Below are 22,647 nucleotides of genomic sequence, written 5' to 3' on the forward strand. Positions count from 1 at the left end.
AATGCCACTTTTTACTCTGAAATTTAAAATCTCAGGACTCTTTTGGGCTAGTTTTCCTTCCTGTCTCTCTCTGGATGCAGGAAACACCCTCATTCCTACCTTCACTCATTTCCCTGTGGGGACACAGAGAGAATGTGACCATAATCTGAAAGCGGTAAACTGAGGTATCTACTACAAGAATGTAGGGAGATTGCAATTATTAATCTCCTCAACCTGCCCTGAATATTATTCCGTAATTCCTGTTCTTCCTGCTGCTGATGCCTTTGTTTCTTCTGCTTCTGGCTCTAGACCACCATCTTCCCTTTCCCCTGCATTTAATGCTCTTCTCCATTTCCTTTGGTTTTTCTTTTTCTCTTGTTTCTTTTCCTCACTTTGTTCTTTGCTGTGAAAACTAAACTCAGGCCTTTTGGAGGAAGGTGACTCCTGGCAGAGGGATAGTTTCTGAAATGTAATAATGAGGCATAGAGCAGCACAGAATGTAGGACACCGGATTTCAATACTTCCCCTCTCCCTTTTCAGAATAAATACTGTAAATGCAGAGATGGCAGAAGAAAGTGTATGCCCCTCGGCTTCTCTTTGTGTTTTTTCCCAATCTAGTTTCCCTTTTCCCAAACCTAGGCCCAGTTCTTTTTCGTCTTAACCTCCTCATGCTCTTGTGAATCCTACCTCATTTCTTGCTCCTTTTCCTTCAGGCTCTAGACTCTTTTTTCCTCCCCTCTGTTCACTGTTTAGTGTCTGAAAAATCAGGATAAACTTTCTCTCTTGTTTCTTTATCACCCCTTGTCCTTTGCACAGAGGAGAAGTGGATTTCAGCCTTTCCAAGGAAGGTTTATCCTAGGAGGAGAAGAGATGGTGACACTTAATAATGATGGTTCTGTTGCTCTGAAGGCTGGGTCCTGAGCTTCAATACCCTGCTTCCTCCCATCTCCTACGTACATTGATCCCATAATAGGACTCCACTTTCCTGGGCTTTATCTCCCAATGTCGCACTACTCTTTAATGGAATTTTCCCTTTATTAAGGTTTCACCCCAAATGCTTAGTAATAGTATTCCCTAAATGGGAACCCCACACTCCTCTGCTTCATTTCTCCTCATCCCTCCACATATGCTCAGGCTCTTCAGTGGAAGTCTGTTCTTGGGCTTCATTCTCCCAACACATGCACAAATTTAGGCTGCACCTCACATGTTGGGATCCACCCCACCCCCTACTAGCCCACATTTATCCATTAATTGGACCTCCACGTCCTGGGCTTGACCCTTCAGCACATAGTATTCCCCCAAGGGACTCACCCTCTGTCTTGGACTTCACTGTCCAAACGCATACGACGCTATCACATGCCTGAGCTTCAGCCCCATCACAGACACACTCTCACACTGCTCCCCCCAATGAGAAACCCTCCATGTGAGCTTCACGCCAAAACACACTGACTGCTTCTTCAATGGAGGGAGCCCCCTTTCCATGCTCTTGCCCCCCAAGGAGACACAGTACCTGCACCTCCCCTACCAATGGGATCTCCCACTCCTTGGTTTCATTCCCCCAACAGGCACCGTGCTCCCCCGTAGCCTTACTCTGTTTTTCTGGGCTTCACCCCCATGACACACACACCTTTCCTGTCAATCCCCACTGCATCCCCCTCATTCACTGCTGCCGCATTAGCACCCAGCCCTGCCCTGGAGAGAGCTGCCCTGCTGGGAACGAGGGGGGCGAAGTCCCAGGATGGCTTGCTTTCTGTTGGCCACCGCTCTGCCTCTCCTAAGAGGCACGATCCCAAATGCATACCATTGAGTCCAGCTGGGGAGTCACACAGGGACCAGCCATTGGGATAAACAACACAAGCCCTCATGACAGTTAAACTGCCCTCCCCAACATTCCAGGCCCCCACATGTATTCCATGCTTCTCGACCCCTCTCAGCTCAGGAAGGGCTGTTGCATATTGGCTTGGCCAGTCTGCTGCCCTGCACCAAGTCCTTTCTTCATACACAGGCACTGAATTTTAAATGTTCCCAATTAGTATTAAATTGGTAAAGCTAGGGATGCAATAAATCACACTTAGTTTTGGGGTTCGAGTCTCTAAGTCAGTTACAGACAATTTAATTTAGTAGAGGGCTCTGGATGACCCTCTGAATGATTGAACCAAACTTTATTCAGAAGTAAAATGGTTAGTTAAGCAACCAGCCCTACAATTACCATTTACACAAGTACTACCATAATACTCAATTTCAAAGATGATATGGTATATCAATGGGTGATCAATCCACTGATAACAGAATGAAGTATAGCCTTACAGTCCTGTAACAAAAATGACTAGGGGTATGGAACAGCATCAATATGAGGTGAGATTAATAAGTCTGGGATTTTTCAACTTGGGAAAGAGATGACTAAGGGGGATGATAGAAGTGTATAAAATTGTGACACGTGTGGAGAAAGTAAATAAGGGTGTGTTATTCACTCCTTCGCATAACACAAGAACTAGGGGATCACCAAATGAAATTAATAGGCAGTAGGTTTAAAACAAACAAAAGAAAGTATTTTTTCACACAACGCACAGTCAACCCGTGGAACTCTTTGCCAGAGGATATTGTGAAGGCCAAGACTATAACAGAGTTCAAAAAAGAACTAGATAAGTTCATGGAGTATAGGTCCATCAACGGCTATTAGCCAGAATGGGCAGGGATGGTGTCCCTAGCCTCTGTTTGCAAGAAGCTGGCAATGGGCAACAGGGGATGGACCACTTGATGATTATCTGTTCTCTTCATTCCCTCTGGGGCTCCTGGCATTGGCCACTGGCAGAAGACAGGATACTGAGCTAGATCTACCTTTGGTCTGACCCAGTATGGCCGTTCTTATGTAACCTAATGGTAACCTTCTAGAGTTAATTGGAAATCTCTCACAATTTAGCAAGGCTACTCCTCTTACAACCTATTATAATACTAATGAACATTAAACCTATCCATTACCGTATTCATATTTCTGCCACTTCTTTATTAGCTCTTTACATTACACATTATTTAAAATTAACGTCTACACCAATGTCCTTCCCATGCTGTCAGTATAACTAGCATTTTCATATAACATTCCAAAGTCTCAAAAACATTCAGGCAGGGCTAATCTAAGTTGTGCCAGGAGCTGTACCAACCCCCAGCAGCCCAAGGACAGAGTCAACCCAAGATGCCTCCCCATAGTCCCTGTACCAGGCTCTGCACCAGCACCGGGGCGAGTCAGACTTAGAGGCTGGCAGCTGGTGCTAGATACACTGAGGGAGATGCAAGGAGTGTGAAGTGAGCAGAAGTCCATAGGGGCATTGAATGTGTAGCGACGCAAACAGACCCTGCTCCCGTTTCCCGCTGCCCTGTCCCGCGCGCCGCCGTAGCGCAGGGGAGTAGGGGTGAAGCCAGACCTGCGTGGCTGGCAGCCGCCGCCCTTTCCCCAGCCCCGCGCTGGCCACCCAGGGGTGCCCGAAGCCCAGCCACGCCGGGACAGCGCTGGCCCGCGGGGGTGATTCACCCCCGAGTGAGCAGCTTGGGCAAGAGGTGAGTCCCCTGCTGGGCTCGCCCCTTTAGCGTGGCCCAGCAGCCTGGTGATCAGGCTGGGAGGGCTCGTAAGCTGATTAGGCTAGTGGGTAACCAGATCCTCCGCTTCTCTGAACCCGCCTGTGCCCCAGGAAAGCGTCCCCCGCCGGGCTCTGATTGTCTAACCCCTCTGGCATGTCTGCCCCTTTCCGCCCCCTCCTCTGTTTCGCACCCTTTGTCTTCGCCACTATTCGTCTCTCTGACCAACCCTCTCCGTCCTTTTCCTCTTTACTTTTTCTCCCCACTCATTCCCTTCGGCTCTGTTTAATCACAGCAGTATCTCTGCAGGGTCAGGAGCAATAGGAGGGGCTGCCATGGGGCATTCCTGCAGTCCCAATCAGTGGCTATCCTTGGGATTTGTAAGCAGGGCTGCCCATAGGTTTTTGGAGGGCCTGGGCAAAATTTGAAAGGGAACCCTTCCCTCTCCCCCTCCCAACACTGAGGCCTCAAGGGGACTGGGAGCGACTGGAGAGCAAGTCCACACTGCAGTCACCCCACAGCAGTGGTGCTGGGTGGTCGGTTGCAACACCACTCAGGTTTCGCCTAGTCGCCCCTCTGTCAACAGGGGGGTGACCAGGCCAAATCTGAGTGTGAAGCATTGTGACCTGACCCTCGGAGTTGGCATTCAAACATAAAAGAAACCTACATCCAAAAGGTCCCTGAGAGTGGATTGTATCTGTGGTAGAATGATTTAAATATTACCTGGCTGCCAAAGAACATCAGACCCAGAGCCATAGGAACTACACCTCTATCCTCGGGAGCCAAAAAATCTTACCGTGTTATAGGTGAAACCGCGTTATATTGAACTTGCTTTGATCCACTGGAATGCGCAGCCCCGCCCACCCCGGAGCACTGCTTTACCGTGTTATATCCGAATTCGTGTTATATCGGGTCGCGTTATATCAAGGTAGTGGTGTATGTGTGCATTAGCTATTAATAGTGGAGTTCTTGGATAAAAACAGGAGAAGAGACTGCAGTTTTTGAAGCTACTGTCTCGTTGAGGAGAAGCAGTGCATGCACAAGAGAGAGGAGAGGGATTGGAGCTGTCAGCCTTTGTGACTGATGCAGGCAATCTTTAATAGCATTCTGTTAGGTATCACCCAATGCTCTCTGACGCTGGGTGGGTACACGGCTGGGTCTTTACAGGGGCATATTTATTTCTAGAGTTGGTCAGACATTTCCCCAAAAAACATAGTTTTGTTGGAAAATGCTGACTCATGAAGTCTGAATTGTTTTGTGCAAACAGTGAACATTCAATGAATTTTCAGATAAAAGAAGGCAGGGTTCTGCTGGAAACCTTCCAGAGTCTGTGGCTCTGGACTTCCAGGGTCCATGGTTCAGAGGTAGCCCTGGGAGCCAATTAGCCTGGGAGTTTGGAAGCCTTGGGTTCCCTGACCCCGAGGCAGTCTGCATGGTGGGTCTGCCATAGAGCTATGGACACAGGAAGCCCATCCTAAGACTTCCAGGCTCCTGGTTCTATGACAGGGAACCTTGAAGCCCTGAAAGACCTCATGGTTTCCAGGCTCCTCACTCCATGGTAGGGAGGCTGGAAGATGTGACAGCTCTGGCAGGACTGGCAGGCTCCTGGCTTTGTGGCAGGGAGATTGTAATCCCTGAAAGCTCCAGCCCTTACCGTATAGCAGCCACGAAACTGACAAGAATGCCAGTTTCAGTCAGTGGCTACTGGGATTCAGGGAGCCTATTTTGTTTTGGAAACACCATGTGTCAGTGTTTCTGAAACTTTTTTTAAATTGCCAGTGTGACACTGCACCCAATATTCTTCATAGTGGTATGGTTATGATATGATTATGACATAATTATGCTGCATCTTGTACAATATATGTCTCGTAAGGTGTCATTGAAAAAGTTATGATTTGCTGAATATGATTATCCTATTTGCATACATGTATCATTTTTGTATCTGGAGTTATGAATATTGATGGTGTATTTGTATTTCAAATGTGCTTACTCTGGAAAACACCCACAGTCAGCTAGCATTTCAGGTAGAACAATGAAGAAGCTAAACAGTGCTGATGACCCATCAGCAAAGACAATGGACTGTGGCAGAGCTTAGCCATCCTGTAAACATTTCAGCCAGTCTGTAATGGCTGCTATGACTCAGCAAGGGCATGTGACCAGACCACATGATACTGAACTCCATTTTGGATACCTGTATTTTTCCACAAACTGGGCTGGGAACTGTTTTTGGAACCAAGGGTTCCTGACATATGTAAAAGCTATATAAGGTGGGGTGTGACATCATTTAGGGGCCTCACTTTCTACCCAAGGAGACGCCTGGAAACACCTAAGGAACAAAGATTGAACTGGGGGAAGTGCTGGACCCAGGCTAAAAGGATTTCTAGCCTATGTATGGAAACATGGTGGACTGCTTGTATCATCAGCCAGGGTGAGAAATTGCTAATTCATATCCAATCTGTCTAGTATGTTAGGCTTAGTTTGTGTGTTGTTTATTTGCTAGGTAATCTGCTTTGATCTGTTTGCTATCACTTATAATCACTTAAAATCGATCTTTTGTAGTTAATAAACTTGTTTTTTGCTTTATCTAAACCAGTGTGCCTTTGAGTGAAGTGTCTGGGGAAAAAATTCAGCTTGGTTAACACAGGTTTGTTGCATATCTTTCCCACATCGAGAAGAGAGCGAAATAATTATGAGTTTTCATTGTGCAGATCCCTGTGCAGTGCAACTCGGTATAATTTTGGATTTATACTCCAGCGGGGGGTGCGAGCCCGGGGAGCTGGGAAATTGGCTGGTGTCTGCTGTTTGTACTTGGGTTGCTTAGGTACAGCACTCAGGTAGCTCACTTTGGGTGAGTGGCACCATCTGCTGTCGTGTTGGGTGATAACAGGGTCTGGGGAGGCTGGCTGTGTCTCCAACTAAGGAAGCAGTGTGAGCAGGGCCAGCCCAGCTGGGTGGTTAGAGGGGCGCAGCGGTTCCCACGGCTCCCAGACTGTGCCTCATGGGTGACAGCCTGTCACAACCAGGTTGCAAGAAATTTCAAAAAATTCAATTTTGGTCCAATTTGGAATAAAACCAATTTTTGAAATATCAAAATTTCCCAAAAACTGGAAATCCTGAGTTTTGGCCAGCTCTATTTATGCAGTCAATTACAAGTGGCATTTTCAAAAGCAGCTTGCTCAGCTGGCTCAGAGATACTGCCTGAAACTATGCTATTGAATTCTATTTCGGTTCTTATACCATGTCTGTCACTGTGGTCTCTGAGCACCTGGCTATCATTGAGTTCAGTACAAAGCTGGAATTTCAACATAGCTGATATGAGCTCTTGTACTTCAGTCCCATCTCACTGTCTCTCCAGTGGTCTGGCAGAGACAGAAAGGAGCAGTCATGTATCTGACTTGCCAGTGAGCCTTCACTTTAATATGAACTGCTTTGGGATTTTGGAGGTAGGAAAATGGTATCCCCCCATAGCAGGAGATGCCACCACAAAACTTCTCTCCTGATTTACCACTATCTTACAACACAAAAGCCTTCAAAAGTTGGGGGGGAGGGGAGGAAGAGAGCAGATTCCCCTTAAGTTCATGCTCCTCACCATTCTTTCACTAGTACCTCCTCCCTCCCCTCTTTTCCCCCTTTATCCACATACTCCCTCCCCTCCACCCCCACTTAGTCACTCTTTCTTCCATGCCTCACCTCCAAGGGTACAACAAGGGAGAGGTTCAAGGAGCCCAGCCCTCTGACCCCTCTCTTGGCTAGCTCTGAGCAGAGATCCAGCAGCCCCTGTCTCCCATCCTGGCCATGCCCAAGACAGCAAAGCAGGGAGGCCCCATGGCCAGGGGCCCACTGCCTGCGCAGGAGTTAACGGCTGGGGCACCTGCTTCCCCATCCAACAGGGGAGCTCCTACTGGAGTCTCAGCACTGCAGGCTGGGAGGGGAGGTCCTGGCACTTTGCTGAGCCCCCTGCTCCTTGCGGGGCAGCAGCAAGGAGGGAGTCTGCAGCCTGGGTGCCAGGGCTTTCCATGGGGAGTGGAGGTGCTGGGCTGGACAGTACTTCTCCCTGCAGTCTCCGGGCTGGGCCCTGCCCTGCCCTAGCATCAGGGGCCTTGGCTTGGCATGTCCCAGCACTTCCTTCTCTGGCTGCAGCTCCATAGCCCTGTCTGCAGCTGGCTCTGCCCTCTCTGAGCCATGTGCCAAGCTGAGCCATGCCCATGGGGGACAGTGCGCCCTGCCATTTTCTCTGTGCCAGGACAGGTCCCCTAATGGAGAGGGGTCCTCTCTCTGGGCCCCTTCCTTAGAGCATTCCGATTGCTCATCTCACTCCCTGGATTTTGCTAGAGCTGGACCCAAGGTCTAACATCTTATGAAGAGTGGGTTATTTGTGGCACAGACTTTTCTTCTCTCTGAGATCACCTTTCTCCCAAGCACAGGAATGAATCATTGTCTGGATTCTCTGTGTCTTCTGGTAGATGGCAGGATTGTGAGAGAAAGTGAAGAGGAGGATCCTCATCTGAGGAGACCCTAAACACAGAGCAAACCTATGTATGTACTGAATGCGGGAGAAGCATCAGTGACAGATGAGGACTTTACTCAGCATCAGAGACTCCACACAGGAGCCACACCTGAACTTGAGAAAAGGTTCAGCGATAGCTCTCCCTGACTCAACGTGCTGTAGGAGTATCTGCATGCAAGGAGGGCTTTTTGACCTACGCAGCACACTAGACCAATGTTTTTTGTCAATGGTCTTAATTTGTCACAGGACTGTATTTAATTTGTCAGCGAATGGGAGTGATGCAATAGTCTTAACTGATGATGAAGATGGTCAATAACCAAGTGTTATTAAAAGCTAAGAATGCATCAAACATGGAAAGATCCAGCAAATGGGGAAAAAAGAGAAAATAGATTTGCCTTAGAAGCTGGAGAAATTATTTTTTAAAATCATTACATTCTAAATCAAATGGTTAGGAACTTCTCAGGAGCTCTGGTGCAATTAGACATTCTGGATGTCAGCCACATACCTCTTCCTATAGGAACACACACACACACTCTCTCTCTCTCTCTCTCTCTGTGTGGAGCAGTGAGATGACTGCAGGAGAAACAAATGCCATCTGGAACTGCTAAGCCAGTTTTGCAGGAGCAAAACTGAAACATTTTTGTCATGGCAAGTGCCTTCCTATGCCATGCAGCTCCCAACTGGGCAGCACATGCTATGAGGATCTTCTCTCCTAAGCCATCTCTGCATGATCTAGGACCTGAACAGGAGTAGAAGATGAGTCTTAAGCACTAAGGGATGGCAACTGCGTCCCTCTGCTCTTCCACCCTTTCAGCTCCATCTCCTGCTCACCCCTTAAGAGCAGCTCTGATGGATCATGTCATTCTTTTCTTGCTGTCCTGAGTCACAAAGGATCTGTCTCATTGCCTCCCACTCTGTTCTTTTAAAGCAACATGGAATCAGGCCCAGGTTACCCATCAAACCTCCCCTTGTGAGCAAAACCACAGAAAAAGGCACAGATGTGGAGAAGGGAAGCAACTTGGCGGTCAGATAAAGTGAGGAGCTGGAAAATAGCAGGAGAATTGGAGTTGGTCTATGGGACAGAAATGCAAATTCATACAACATATTTGTAAAAAGATAAATGATACAGCCACTTAAAGAGCTCAAGTGTACGAAGGATGGATGATGGAGATCCTCTTGGGGTGCACTTGAGACTAGAGTTTGTGGGCAGAGGGCAAGGGGACGGCCAAGAAAACAGTGGATAGACCGTGTACAGGAGAGTAGAGTGGACATGGAGCAAGTGTTGGACTGGCAAGTCCAGGAAAGGCTGGGAAAGGGGGAAAAAGAACACTTAAAGAGCTTATATACCATAGTAATGAACATGGTATGAACCTAGTGAAGGAACAATAATCCACACCGTGTAGAGTCAAGCACAGGAGTTTATTATGCACAGCACTGGCAGAGTGTCACTTTGCTTATTAGGCTCAGAGACACTGCAAAACAATTAGTTACAATAGATTATATATGGTGCTCATTGGGCGGAGAGAAGCGACAGGGATGGGTTTTCCCAAACCCCTGGATAGGTTCTAACAGCAAGACAAGATAAGCACAATAAGCCAATGGTCTAAAAGATTACATAATGGTTCCGCCCATGGCCCAGATTAACATATTGCTGACACACAGGTAATTACCCCCAAACTATGTCTATTAAAGTGTATAGGTTAAATCCTAATTTTGGGGTCCAGGGGAATGAGGTAGCAGCTCTCTCGGTTGACCAACAGGTACATTCCTAGAGATTTAAAGCAAAAAAGCAGTAATTAGTACTTAACAATTTCACAAGTTTACCCTTGCATTTCTGTGGGCTAGGACTGGCATACATCTGTGAGGGGAGGGTGTCATAACTCATGTCAATCATATTAGGCCTCTCCCCGAACTTTGTCTAGGATCTGAGGGGTATTGTACCACTATCTCCTCCCTGCATTAGGGAGTAACCGTGAGGCCTTTCTTAGCGCTTCATGTGTCTATAACTCACGATAAGGACGCTCAGTGCTGGCTCCAGGGTTTTTGCCACCCCAAGAGGCGGGGGAAAAAAAAAAAAAAAGCCGCGATCATGATCGGCGGCACTTCGGCGGTAGCTCCACCGCGCTGCTTTCTTCTTCGGCGGCACTTCGGTGGCAGGTCCTTCCCTTCGAGAGGGATCGAGGGACCCGCCGCCGAAAAGCCCGACGTGCCGCCCCTTCCCCTTGGCTGCCCCAAGCACCTGCTTGCTGAGCTGGTGCCTGGAGCCGGCCCTGAGGACGCCCAATTACATTCGGAGTTATGCTGACTCCGCTCACTGACTTGAAACGCACAAGGTTATCTATTTACCCCAGCTTCCTCTGAGCTATGTATTGTTCTCTATTAGCCAGCCTCCATAGCCCAAACCAAGCTCTGGACTCCGGGCCTATATTGAAATGTTCTTAGCAGAAACTGTAGTTAAGAGCTTATATCCATAGCTAATGGATTCTGACCCTTCACCTACATAGAGAGGATCCTCCCTGTAGCATTGAGAACGCTTTTCATTCTATCCAGATTCAGCTTGTGACTGAACAGACACTTTGGCCCTGGAGTACCTCAATATCTGATTTTTCCCATGTATATTTCCCATCTGTTCAGATTACACCTTCCCTCAGCAGAGAAAGGTGTTGGTTTGGTGAGTTTAACCATTTTATAGTATGGACAATTAAATAGCTCCAGATCCTCTCCACAGCAACTTCTTTCCCAGAGCTTGATACAATGACATCAATAATATTATCTTAAGTATCTTATTTCAGTGTATTCCATTTAGCCCATTGAATTCCAATGAGTGAGTGATTAATTTCTAAGTGTGCAATTAAAAATCTAAATTCACATTTGTTGGTTTGTATTAAAAAAAAGCCCATAATCTAACTATCCCTCCTTTATTTCTCACCTCTCTCCTACCCTACTTGCTCCTGCTTTGGTCTTCCACCCCAATCTCCTGAGCTATGGTAGGCCTCTTAGTCACCTGCTTTTCACCATACGCAGTAACATACTGCAGAGGGCCAGACTGAGAGAAGGGACAATAGCACATAAAGCAGCTTGCTCTGTGGGACAGAGGTGCAGTGGTCCTATCTCTTGTGGTTTTATCTAGAGCAGTGGTCCCCAAACTTTTCCTTGGGGCGGGCACCCAGACGACTAGCCGCTGAGGACCATGGCCACCGAACAAGCAGCCACCGAAATGCTGCCGTGAAGCGGCAACGTCAAGAGGCGTTGCCGCTGAAATGCCGCTGAAATTCGTGAAGCAGCGTCATCAAGAGGTGTTGCCGCCGAAATGCTGCTGAAATTCGGCGGCATTTCAGCGGTAGCGCTTCTTGATGTTGCCGCTTCTCGGCGGCATTTCGGCGGCTGCTTTTCCCACTCTCCCGTATGTGCTCCCCTTGCAACTGTTCTGCCTGGTCTTCCCTTCAGGCTCTTCCACCCTTTCAGCTCCCCTCTGCCACCCCTTGTCTCCTGCCTTGTTCCTCCCAGTCACTCCCTGCTTCGATGTGCTACCCCCCTCCCATAACCCCCCAGGCCTTGCCTGCCCTCTCTGCCAGGGTCTCTTCCTCCTGTCCAGCACCGACTCCCTATTTCCCATGCTCCACTTCCCTTCTGCCCCCTGGCACCAGTTATCTCTCTGCCCCTCCTCCCCGACCTGGTTCCCTTCCCCCTTCTGCCTATCTAGCACTGATATCTGGTCTGATGGTGCCAGTGGTGAAGGGATGAGGGAGGAGAGTTAGGCTCCATTTTGGGGCTGTCTTTTACTGGCAGCTCAGGAATGTGGGGGTCAAATGCTCTGTGACTACCAGTAGGAACAGCCCTGGGCTACATGCCAGCTTGTCTGCCAAGGCTCTCAGCTCCACTCGCAGCTCCCTGCTGGGAGCCCAGGTGCTGCCCCAAGGCTCTCGGCCCCCCACTCCCTGCCAGGAGCCCAGGTGCTGCCCGAGGCTCCCCACGCCCTGCTGAGAGCATGGCAGCCACTGGGTGGGGAGCAGAGAGCTGGGGGGCAGTCCCCAGGCTTCGGGCAAGAAGCGGGGATCTGGGAGCCTTGGGGCAGCACCCGGGCTCCTGGCAGGAGCCTCGGTGCACAAGGGCTACCAGTGGGGTATGGGCAGCCAGGAGCCCAGGGGCAGCCCAGCTGGGAGCAGGGAGCCAGGAACCCAGGCAATAGCCTGGTTGGGAGTGGGGAGTCAGGTGGGTGCAGCCTGGCACTGAGTGGGGAGCCTGGCAGGTGCAGCCCGGCTTGGAGTGGGGAAGCTGGGCAGTAGCCCAGCGGGGAGCCCGGCAGCCAGGCTCTAGCTGGAGCCCCCCACCCATGCCGCTTTCTTGTCAATTTCACAGCTCTATCATGGAGCCTGGACATTGACAAGAATGACAGCCAACTGCCCATGTAAGTAATGTGCAGTGTCTGCATAGCAGTAACTACATGGACATAAGCCCTAGGCCTCTTATGGGGGTGGCGTTATGATGTCGGTGTAGTAGGTCACTTACATTGGTGGGACAAGTCTGCAGTGTGTACACTATTGCTGCCTTTCAGAAGCCACCCCACACTGCCCCACATTTACAGTTAAATTGGTGTAAGCGCTCCTGGGGAGGACACACACTGCTGACACAAGGAGCATAGTGTGGAGATGCAAAAGGGATTTAATTACTGCAGTGGGAGTGGCTGTACATCTATGTAATTTAGGTCAACTAATTTTGTAGTGTAGAGTTGCCCCAAGGCATTTATTTCACTCTCATGGTATTCTGGCTAATCTCCTGTTGTTTGGTGTTATTTTGGGTGGGGTGAGGTGTTATGATTTTTGCTCTCTTGGGAGTGGCAGTACAGGATTCCAGGGAGCAGTGGCGAAGCCCCCAGCACCCTCCAGTAAGTGGAGAGAACTGGATGGGAAAATATAGCGGGATAGCTGCTATTAGGGTTTGGCTACACATGGAGTTATTCAGGACCAGCTGAAGCTTCTTTGCTCAAGGTCCTGCAGGGGGTCTGTGGTAGCCCAAGGACTTGCACCCAGATCTCCCATGTCCCCCGTGCCCTAAGCACTGGACCCTCCTTCAGGTCCAACTATTACTGTGGCTTTGAGCAGTGCTGCGGCACAGCAGCTCAAACCACCCTAAAGGGGACACAGCAGAGCCCCAAATTGGGCCCCTGTGCTTGAACCATTTTCCTGGCTACAGTTGCCCAAAACCAAGAGGGGGAGAAAATCGCCCAGGAGCCCCGTGGGAGCTTTGTTCTGAGTGGCAGGGGATGGTGCAGGCCAGGGGGCTGTGAGTGGCCTTTAGTAGGAAAGGGGGCAAAGGAGCAGAACAGAGGGAAAAGGGAACGTTTCTCTCCTGTCTGGGGAAGTGAGGGTTAAAACCAAAGAGCCGGTTCTGGAGAGGAGGACTAGAAAGTCCTGCCCAGGGGGACTTCAGCGACCTGGAAAGTCCTGTTCCCTGCAACCCGCCGTGCACATGGCACCTGGCGCCGCACAGCTACAGCCCCGCACCCCCGGGCGTTCACACTGAGCGACCCGCTCCTGCGGCTTCTCCCAGCCACACGGGTGAGCCGGGCAGGGGGGCTCGGTAATGCGGGGGGAGGGGACACAGCAGGGCGGGGGCCCAGGAGGGGAAATCACTGCCTGTAGGAAGTGACCGCAACAAAGGTGAAGCTGGAGTCTGGATTTGGGACTGACTCAGGGAAGGAGAACGAATCAGGGGCCAGGGCCCCTCATCCTGAAGGCGCCCAGATCAGGGAGTGCTCCTGCAGGATTTCTCCCCCACCTCCCAGCTGGACAGCTGAGGGACAGCATGGGGCAGTGAGGTGTCTCTGCGGATTTCCCCCCAGCTCAGGGGCAGCATGTGGGTAGCTGTACAGGGATCCTCAGGCTCAGGCACAGCCGGATGATCTTTAGCAAAACCGAGTACTCCGCCTACCAGGATTTCAGAAAAACGTGGAAGGGAGATTGGGGAAGACTGGTGAATGCTAAGTGGTAAAGGGAAGGGATTTAAAATGAAATTTGGAGGCGGGAGATGATGGGAGAGGGCTGGGGTCAAAGGAAGAGAGTTATGGTGATGCAAGTACATTTTTTGCAATGGGCACACTTGATTTTTTTTTAACAAAATAAATAAACTGCAAAACAACCCCCCCCTCCCAATTAAAAACTATTCTGAAATGTTGCATACATGGTGGAACTAATCAGAAATTATAAGCCTTTACCAGATCAAAATAAAAAGCAGAAAGTGAGACCTTACATACCTAACTTAGGGTTTGTCTAAACATAAAAGTTGTGTCGCTTTTAACTACATCCCTATACTGTAGTTTTAAAGTGGCACAACCCCCCAATGTGGACACAGATATACTTATATAAAAGTGCTTATGCGGGTATAGCTTATTCCAGTATTGAAAGGCAGAGTGGATAGAAGTTGATTTGTTTTACATTAAAAAAATTGGATTTTTTCATTTAAATATATATTTGTTTTTAAAAATAAACCTGTTTTAAAATTAAATTTAAAAATTATAACAAGTTATGTTAAGGCCTAAACTTGCTAGAAACTATTTAAATAAATGTGCTGCATCAGGGAACTCTCCTCAAATTTGAATGAGTTAAAGGGTGCTGCTTTTTTAATGATGTACATCGTCGGGGGAAACATCTTTAACTTTTGAGGTCAGGACAAGCTTTATAAATATGTAACAAAGTCCTGTACTGCGTTAAGTAAGAACCCGTATCATTTTCCATTTTTACAATGCAATGAAAGTTGGTAATCACATTTTTCCAAATATAAGTACTTCAGAGGTTTTTGTTTGTTCAGAAAAAGCTTTTCCTTCAATTCCTTTTGGTTTCAGTTTAGCTAGCAGGTGTAGAGAGAATATTTCCTTCATTTGGACTAGTTCATTCAAAGTTGAGAAACTGCTTGGGATTTGAAAAAGCAGGAAAGTTGGGTTCCTCTTCCAAGCTATGAATAAAAACCACATGCATAAGATGAAATTTACTCATTCTAAAAACATGAATGCTACTGGACCACTTTTTTCAAAGGTATTTTGGCACCTAAAGATGCATAGAAGTTCCTAGAGGGACTTTCAAAAGTGCCTAAGCAGGTGGCTATTATTATTATTATTTTATTTGTTTGTTTTATCCTGGCACTGAATAAACTCAAAACAAAAAGATGGCCCTTGCCCTGAGTAGCTTGACAGGCAGTGATCTGAGCACTTGAGCATGGTCAATTTTTTTTTTTTTTTTTGTAGGTTCACAGCAAAGGAGAGTTTTGAGGAGAGCTTTGAAGGATGCTTTGAACCTCCAGGACACTCAAGAGCATCAAAGGCGTGCGGAGAGGCAGGGGTGGGACAGGTGGTAGCTTGCCTGGCAGCTGACTGCCAGCTCAATGTCAATGAGAGTTAGGAACCTAACCTGGTTAGGCAGTTTTGAAAATTCCTGTAGGCAGCTAAATACCTTGTTGGATTTTCATCTGGCTTTGGTCACTGGCCTGTCCCAATTCCTCCTCAAATACTTTCCTATTGTTTTATAGTAATAAATGCCCAGATGTGTGCTGAGCACTTCACAGGAATGTGTAAAACCCAGGTCCCTGCCTTGAATAGCTCACAGTACTGCACCACCAGTCAGTGGGAGCTCTGTCACTGATCTCAGTGTGTGTAGGATCACACTTCTGGGTCCCAGTCCTGCCAAAGAATCGGCAAGGATGAACCCTGATGCCTGTGCAGAGTCATGACTAAGGGTATGTCTATACTACCCGCTGGATCGGCGGGCAGTGATCGATCCAACAGGGGGTCAATTTATCGCATCTAGACTAGACGCGATAAATCGACCCCTGAGCGCTCTCCTGTTGACTTCTGTACTCCACCGCCGCGAGAGGCACAGGCAGAGTCGATGGGGGAGCGGAGCAGTCGACTCATCGCAGTGAAGACACCGCAGTGAGTAGGTTTAAGTACATCGACTTCAGCTACGTTCTTCACGTAGCTGAAGTTGCGTAACTTAGATCGATTCCCTCCCCCGCCCCCAGTGTAGACCAGGGCTAAGTCGATAGGACTCCATCCAGACGCAACGCTCTGCCTGTACTGATTCCTAGGCAGAATTGGGGCCAAAATGTTCTCACTTGTCAGTCTTGTGAATCATATCATTCCCCAGAAAGGGGACAGGTCAGGAAAGACAGACTCACAGTGATAAGACTTAAGGTTAGGCACCGGGTTTCCTCTGTGTGGGGCTTTTGGGCATACTTTCCCTCATTAATCACATCTGATTGTTATTGAGGTTCATTGCCCCTGTTTTCTTTCCCAGGACCAGGATTTTTGACTGCTAGGGGTGAAGTGACCTCTTAGAGGGAACAAGGATAAAAACCTTGCGTCTTTGATCTCCCGAGCCCTGAGAAAATGGAGAGCCTTAGAGGCCCCTATATAGGTAAGACCTGTTTTTAAATAAATTTACATAATTAATTAGCCAGTTTTAAAGCTGGAATTCCAACACAGCTCATGAGTAAGGCTAAGATTTTGTCATGGTTACTTTTAGTAAAAGGCATGGACAGGTCACAGGCAACAAACAAATTCACAGAGCTCATGACTTTTATTAAAAATAACCATACAAGCCGCGGGGCAGAGGTTCACAGCCCCAGCGGCAGCCCCCACCCCGGGACAGGGGCGCATGGTCCCGGTGGTGGCCCCCGGCGCAAGCGGTGGGGCAGGGGTGCACGGCCCCGGTGGCGGCCCCCGCAGTGGGGTTATGTGGGGAGCATAGCTCCGGCTCCAGCCCCAGCCACAGCTTCAGCTGCTGACAGCTGAAGAAGTCACAAAGGTCCGGTAAAGTCACAGAATCCGTGACCTCCGTGACTAAATTGTAGCCTGTCTCATGAGTTCTCATATCAGTCTCATTTTGTGATCTCATAGGCTTTGCTATAGTAGAAGTGCATTGTTAGGCTCTCCGCAGGAATCACCTATACATTGGTATGCCAAGCACTCTACTTTCTTGGGATTTATCTGCCTGTTCTAAAAACTTGAGTCTGCCCTATATAAAATCCAGAATATTTGTCCAGCTGTCTTAATACCCTGAATAATGAAGAGGAGAAGAAATAGACAAGTTTAAAAAATCAGAGCCTAAAGCTTAGGCTTCTAAGTGACTTACAAAGAAAAGGTGCCCAGTGAGACGTGTTCCCAAATCACTTAGGCTCCAAAGTCCATATTGAGACATACAAGTGGGGATTTTTATAAAGCATATATCTTTTTGACTCCTCTTTGGAAAGATTCGGCCAATATTTTCTGGTTATTCACACCACATACTTTCTCTTTATTATGGAGGCTTTGTAGCAGATACCTGGCTAATATATGGTTTTCCACTTAAAGTGGAGTTCAAATCCCTTATAAAACAAAATCTCACCCTTGTCATGACCCAAATTATACCGTTTGAATCAGAATAAGCTTGAATTTTCAATATACTTTCCATTCTCTAAAAATGTCTAATTTGAAAAGTTTAACTCACTTTAAAATCACTAACTTTGTAATTTTTAAAATAAAGCAGTCTTAGGTTTTGTTTTTTCCCCCCACCAGGCCCTCTTACTGCACACTGCCAACATGTACACACTTGGTATTTCATGCACCGTGAAGCAGACAATATTCCACCCTTTGGAAATTACAAACAGTGGAAAGTTATTAGGTGAGGTATGGGTGGCAAGATGTGACATGATGTTGGTGTGGATAGTAATGTTGCTCTAATTGGTGATTTTTCCTGATTTCCCCCCCTCTCTCCCCCAGTGATTGCATTGACAGGAAATGCACTAGAGCACCCCTAGTACCGAGTTAAAAGTTTTTTGTATTGTTCAAAAGGTAGCTCAATCCCCTGATGTGGGGGAGAGGCAAAGTCCACTATTGTCTTGGGTTAAAAACAAATAGGGTGGGCTTTTGCCCCAATAAGCTGGGGAGACTAGATCCCCATGTAGCAGGAGATGCTGATGGCAAACTGCTCCTCTGAGTTTCCCTGCTTATGATGGACTTTGCTTCTCTTCCACATCAGCAGCCTGAGATGCTTTTTGCAAAACAAGTCATGCTAAAAATGGTCCTCAGTAGTCTGTAGGGAGACAGCGGAAGGTCCCACAGTCCATTTCCCCTCCCCAGTCTCTCCTCACACCCATTTACTTTCCCTTTCATCCTCATACCTTTCCCCACCTCACTCTCTTTCACTCTGTTCCTCCTCCCAACTCTTTCTTCCATGTCCCTCTCCTCACTCCCTGTTCCTGTCTGGGGAAGGATTGTGCTGGGGATGGATGCAAAGCTTATAGTCTTAGGCCTGATCTACACCTCACACTTAGGTCAACCTAGCTACATCACTCAGAGCTGTGAAAATTGTTATGCCCTGTGCAATGTAGTTAGCTCGACCTAACTCCCACTTTAGACACAGCTAGGTGGATGGAAGGATTCTTCCCTCGACCTAGCTACCTCCTCTAGAGGGGGTGGATTTATTGCAGCGACGGCGAAACCCCTTCCGTCACTGTAGTGAATGTCTGCACTATAGTGGCATAACTGCAGCGCCGCAGCTGTGCCAGTGTAGCACTTGTAGTGTGCAGACACACCCTTAAGCGCATACCCTTAAGCTTAGTGGCTTACTTGTAACACACCCTTTACCCTTCCCTGAGATAGCACAGGCAATGAGTGAGTGTCTGGATTCTCTCTTTACTTCCCTAGATGACGCGATTGCGAGAGAAAGCAAAGAGGAGAATCCTCAGCTGAAGCTAGACACAGAAAAGAAACTAGACACACATGCCGGCCCCATTAACTGTTGGAGGCCACGCGGCAGAGAAAATCACTATCAATGTACAGAATGTAGGAAAAGCTTCAGTGTTCATTCGGCGCTGATCAAACATCAGAGAATCCACACCGGAGAGAAACCCTATCAGTGCAGTGAATGTGGGAAAAGCTTCAGTGTAAGCTCGACGCTGGTTACTCATCAGAGGATCCATACGGGGGAGAGGCCCTACAAATGCGTGCAGTGTGGGAAGAGCTTCAATCAAAGCTCACACCTCACTCAGCATCAGAAGATCCACAAGGGAGAGAAGCCATGTACATGTACTGAATCTGGAGAAGGCTTTACTGACAGCTCAACGTGCGTGAAACATCCAGGACTGCATGCTGGAGTGGGGCCCTATAAATGCGCTGAATGTGGGAAAAGCTTCAATCGGAGCTCCACTCTCTACAACCACAACAGGATCCACACGGGAGAGAAACGCTACAAATGTGATGAGTGTGGGAAAAGCTTCAGTGTGAGCTCCAACCTCATCAGGCATCAGAAAATCCACACAGAGCAGAGACCCTATAAGTGTCTTGAATGTCGTAAGAGCTTCAGCCTGAGCTCAGACCTGGAAGCGCATCAGAGGCTTCACCTGGGAGAGAAACCCCACAAATGTTCTGAGTGCGAGAAAAGCTTTGATCAGGAGTCGCAGCTCCTGAAACATCAGCGAGTTCACGCTGGGGAAAACTCGTATGAATGTGTGGAGTGTGGGAAGAGCTTTAGTAGGAAGGGGAACCTCCTGAGACACCAGGAGATCCACACTGGGGACAAACCCTACCAGTGTAATGAATGTGGGAAAAGCTTCAGCCGGAGTTCGTCGCTCATGCAGCATCAGCGGATCCACACTGGAGAGAAACCCTACAGCTGCATCGAATGTGGCAAGAACTTCAGCTTTAGCTCCCAGCTCACCACCCACCAGCGGATCCACACAGGGGAGCGGCCCTACAAATGTAACGAGTGTGGAAAAAGCTTTGTGGATAGCTCGGGTCTCATTCAGCATCGGAGAATTCACACGGGAGAGAAGCCCTACCAATGCACTGAGTGTGGGAAGAGCTTCCGGCAGAACTCGGTGCTGATTCAACACCGGAGAACCCACACCGGTGACAAGCCCTTCGAGTGCGGGGAGTGTGGGGAACGCTTTAGCCAGAGCTCCACGCTGATCACACATCAAAGGATTCACACCGGGGAGCGGCCCTACCACTGCAGCGAGTGCGGGAAGAGCTTCAGCGAGAGCTCGCACCTCACGCAGCATAGGAGAATCCACACGGGGGACAAGCCCTACAAGTGCGGTGAGTGTGGGAAGAGCTTCATTCAGAGCTCGCAGCTCACCACCCACCAGAGGATCCACACAGGAGACAAACCCTACCAGTGCCACACCTGTGGGAAGAGCTTCAGTGACAGCTCAGCGCTCACCCAGCATCAGAGAGTCCACACCGGGGAGCGACCGTACCAGTGCACGGAATGTGGGAGGAGCTTCAGCCAGAGCTCGGCCCTGGTGCAGCACTGGAGGATCCACACTGGAGATAAGCCCTATGAGTGCACCGAGTGCGGGAAAACTTTCAGCCAGAGCGCAGGGCTCACTCAGCACCGGAGCACCCATGCGGGAGAGAGACACTGAGACAGGGACCCATGGGCCCTGTGGCTGTCAGGAGTGGCTCTTTGCTGTGCTGAATGATGCAACAAAGCGGAAGCAGTGCTGCAATGTTAATTGATCATGAAACTATTGAATCGCAATCAACCTCTTGATTAAAATCCTCCTAAAAATGCATCAGGCATATTGTGATGCCGAGAAAGCTAACCCTTCCCCCACACCTGGCCTCCAAACATAAGAGGATGTTGTTATAAATTTTTAAGCCGAATCTTAGGGGAACTTAGCAAGAGCTTCTGTTATAAAGGCTTCTGGTACAAAGGCTTAGCTAGATAATGTCCCCAGCACAACACTAGGAACACTGTTCATAATAGCTTGATTCAGCTTTGCCCTTCCCTTCTCGGCCTGTGACTGAGCAGTGGGCTTGTCTTGGGAGCAGCAGGTGGTGCATGAAGAACACCTGTTTCATGTGCCAGTGACCTTCAAGGAGGTGGCCATCTATTTCACCTAGGAGGCGTGGGCTCTTCTGAACAAAAGGCAGAGGAAGCTCTGAGGGGATCTGCATTATTAGCCATTAGAGGACCTACATGGTGTTGAAATGCTATCAGTATACTAAATAGGGGGCATTTCAGTGGCAGCTCAAATCTCATATATCAAGAGAATCTACATGGATGAGAAACCCTATTGTAAATGGACAGGGCATATGTGGGGAAAATTTTCTGCCATAGCAAAGTCCTTTTATCTGACCTACAGAATGATGAGTTCCATGCCCATTGTGTCGTACAGGAGTCAATAGCCAATATGGGTACAGTGGCAGGTGGGTGGGTTTCCTATAGTGTTATATCTAAAACTCAAAGTGATAACTCTAATTTTGAAACATCCATTTATTTGTCATTTCTAAAGCAGGGGACAGCCTGCAGCTCTGAACTTCTTAAATTTGGACAGATCACTGTAAAAATGCTGGAACCCTTCCATCCCCTAGCTTCCATTCATTTTCTTTCACAAGGGCTTTAAGAAGTCTGCATCACATGATGGTGCATTGCTTAAACTTGGAAAGGACTCTGGGCTTATATGCTTTGCAGGTGATAGTTGTGTGTGACTGTGAATGACAGACCTTTGGGTTCATTGCTTTCATACATAAAGCACATGCTACACCATTACATTCAACTTTGTTCTGTCTTACAACCTTAATACCGTGATTTCAGCTTTTGAGTTTTGTACAGGTAACTCTGCTATCTAGTTGGCTAATGACACTTGTATAGCCGGTGATGCATGGAATCTGTGTACCGGGAAATGATTGCTTTCAATAAGTTGTTTGATCAGGAATTAGAAAAGGAAACCTCTGACCTGTGTGCACCTGTATGAAGGGTGCACTATCAGGGCCGGCTCTAGGTTTTTTGCTGCCCCAAGCAAAAAAAAATTTGGCTCCCCCCCCGCACCCTCCTGCCGCCCCAGCCCTGGGTCACTGGTAACTCGCTCCCAGGGTGGGTCATTCAGCAGGAATTTTGGATGTGCACAGAACACAGACAGGATTGGTTCCCATATGGTTACAGAACTGCAGTAAAGTGGAACAATTTTCAGCTTTTGTGATTGAAGGCTATCTGGATGCATATTATAAGACTGTCCTACATAAACAAGGAAAAGTTGAGGTGCCTTTATTATTCTTTTGTTCCATTCTTTGTTTCTATGGGGAATTTGCCAATGCAATATCACTGTCTTCCTTTTAAACAAATAAAACTAAAACTTAAAAATAATAATAATAATAATAATAATAAAGCAATGGCTGTTGAAAATAGCAATTCCAGTCCTAATAACCACTGGGAAGCATTTCTTGCTCAATTTATTCTATTTTTTCCTACAGCAAGTTACAGTGGATCAGTATATTTGATTTGGGAGAAATGAAGTAACAGCTGCCCAAATTGAGCTTGAGCACTCCTGAATTTTGAGGGTGTTCAAATCTGGAAGGCAGGTGCTGGATTCCCTTTCTGAATATTAGCTAAATCTGGAAAAGAAAAGTCAATTTCTGCTTCCATGGCTCAGAAGTGTAAATCCTCCTACGTGCCTGGTACTGTATCTAAAGCTGCCCAGTCTAGTAGAGCCTCCCCTCCCTTACTTTTCATTTTAAATTCTAGTGGGATCCACGTACCTGCCTTGCTAGGCTTCAGATAGAGAGGTGCAATGTCCATTTAGTCCACCCAATTCTTTCTTTGGGGGAAAGCCCA

The 22,647-nt window shown here is 48.0% G+C and overlaps 1 protein-coding gene across 3 annotated transcripts in view; it reads left to right on the forward strand.

Annotated features, from left to right (window-relative positions):
* Positions 1-13,535: 13,535 nt before the first annotated feature.
* Positions 13,536-22,647, forward strand: part of LOC112119347 (zinc finger protein 883-like) — a 28,149-nt gene continuing 19,037 nt past the window's right edge. The window contains exons 1-3 of one of the 3 annotated variants that reach the window (XM_029912816.1): positions 13,536-13,614; positions 16,345-16,464; positions 18,735-20,437. In XM_029912816.1, the coding sequence (XP_029768676.1) occupies positions 16,437-16,464; positions 18,735-20,437 (1,731 nt within the window). In that variant the 5' untranslated portion in view covers positions 13,536-13,614; positions 16,345-16,436. Of the gene's footprint in view, positions 13,615-16,344; positions 16,465-18,734; positions 20,456-22,647 lie in introns of those variants that run through there. The other 2 variants (XM_024217968.3, XM_024217969.3) reach the window with 2 other exon arrangements.

This window comes from Terrapene carolina, unplaced genomic scaffold, assembly GCF_002925995.2.
Source record: "Terrapene carolina triunguis isolate 2854851 unplaced genomic scaffold, T_m_triunguis-2.0 Scaffold247, whole genome shotgun sequence".
In the NCBI taxonomy this organism is placed as follows: domain Eukaryota; kingdom Metazoa; phylum Chordata; order Testudines; family Emydidae; genus Terrapene; species Terrapene triunguis.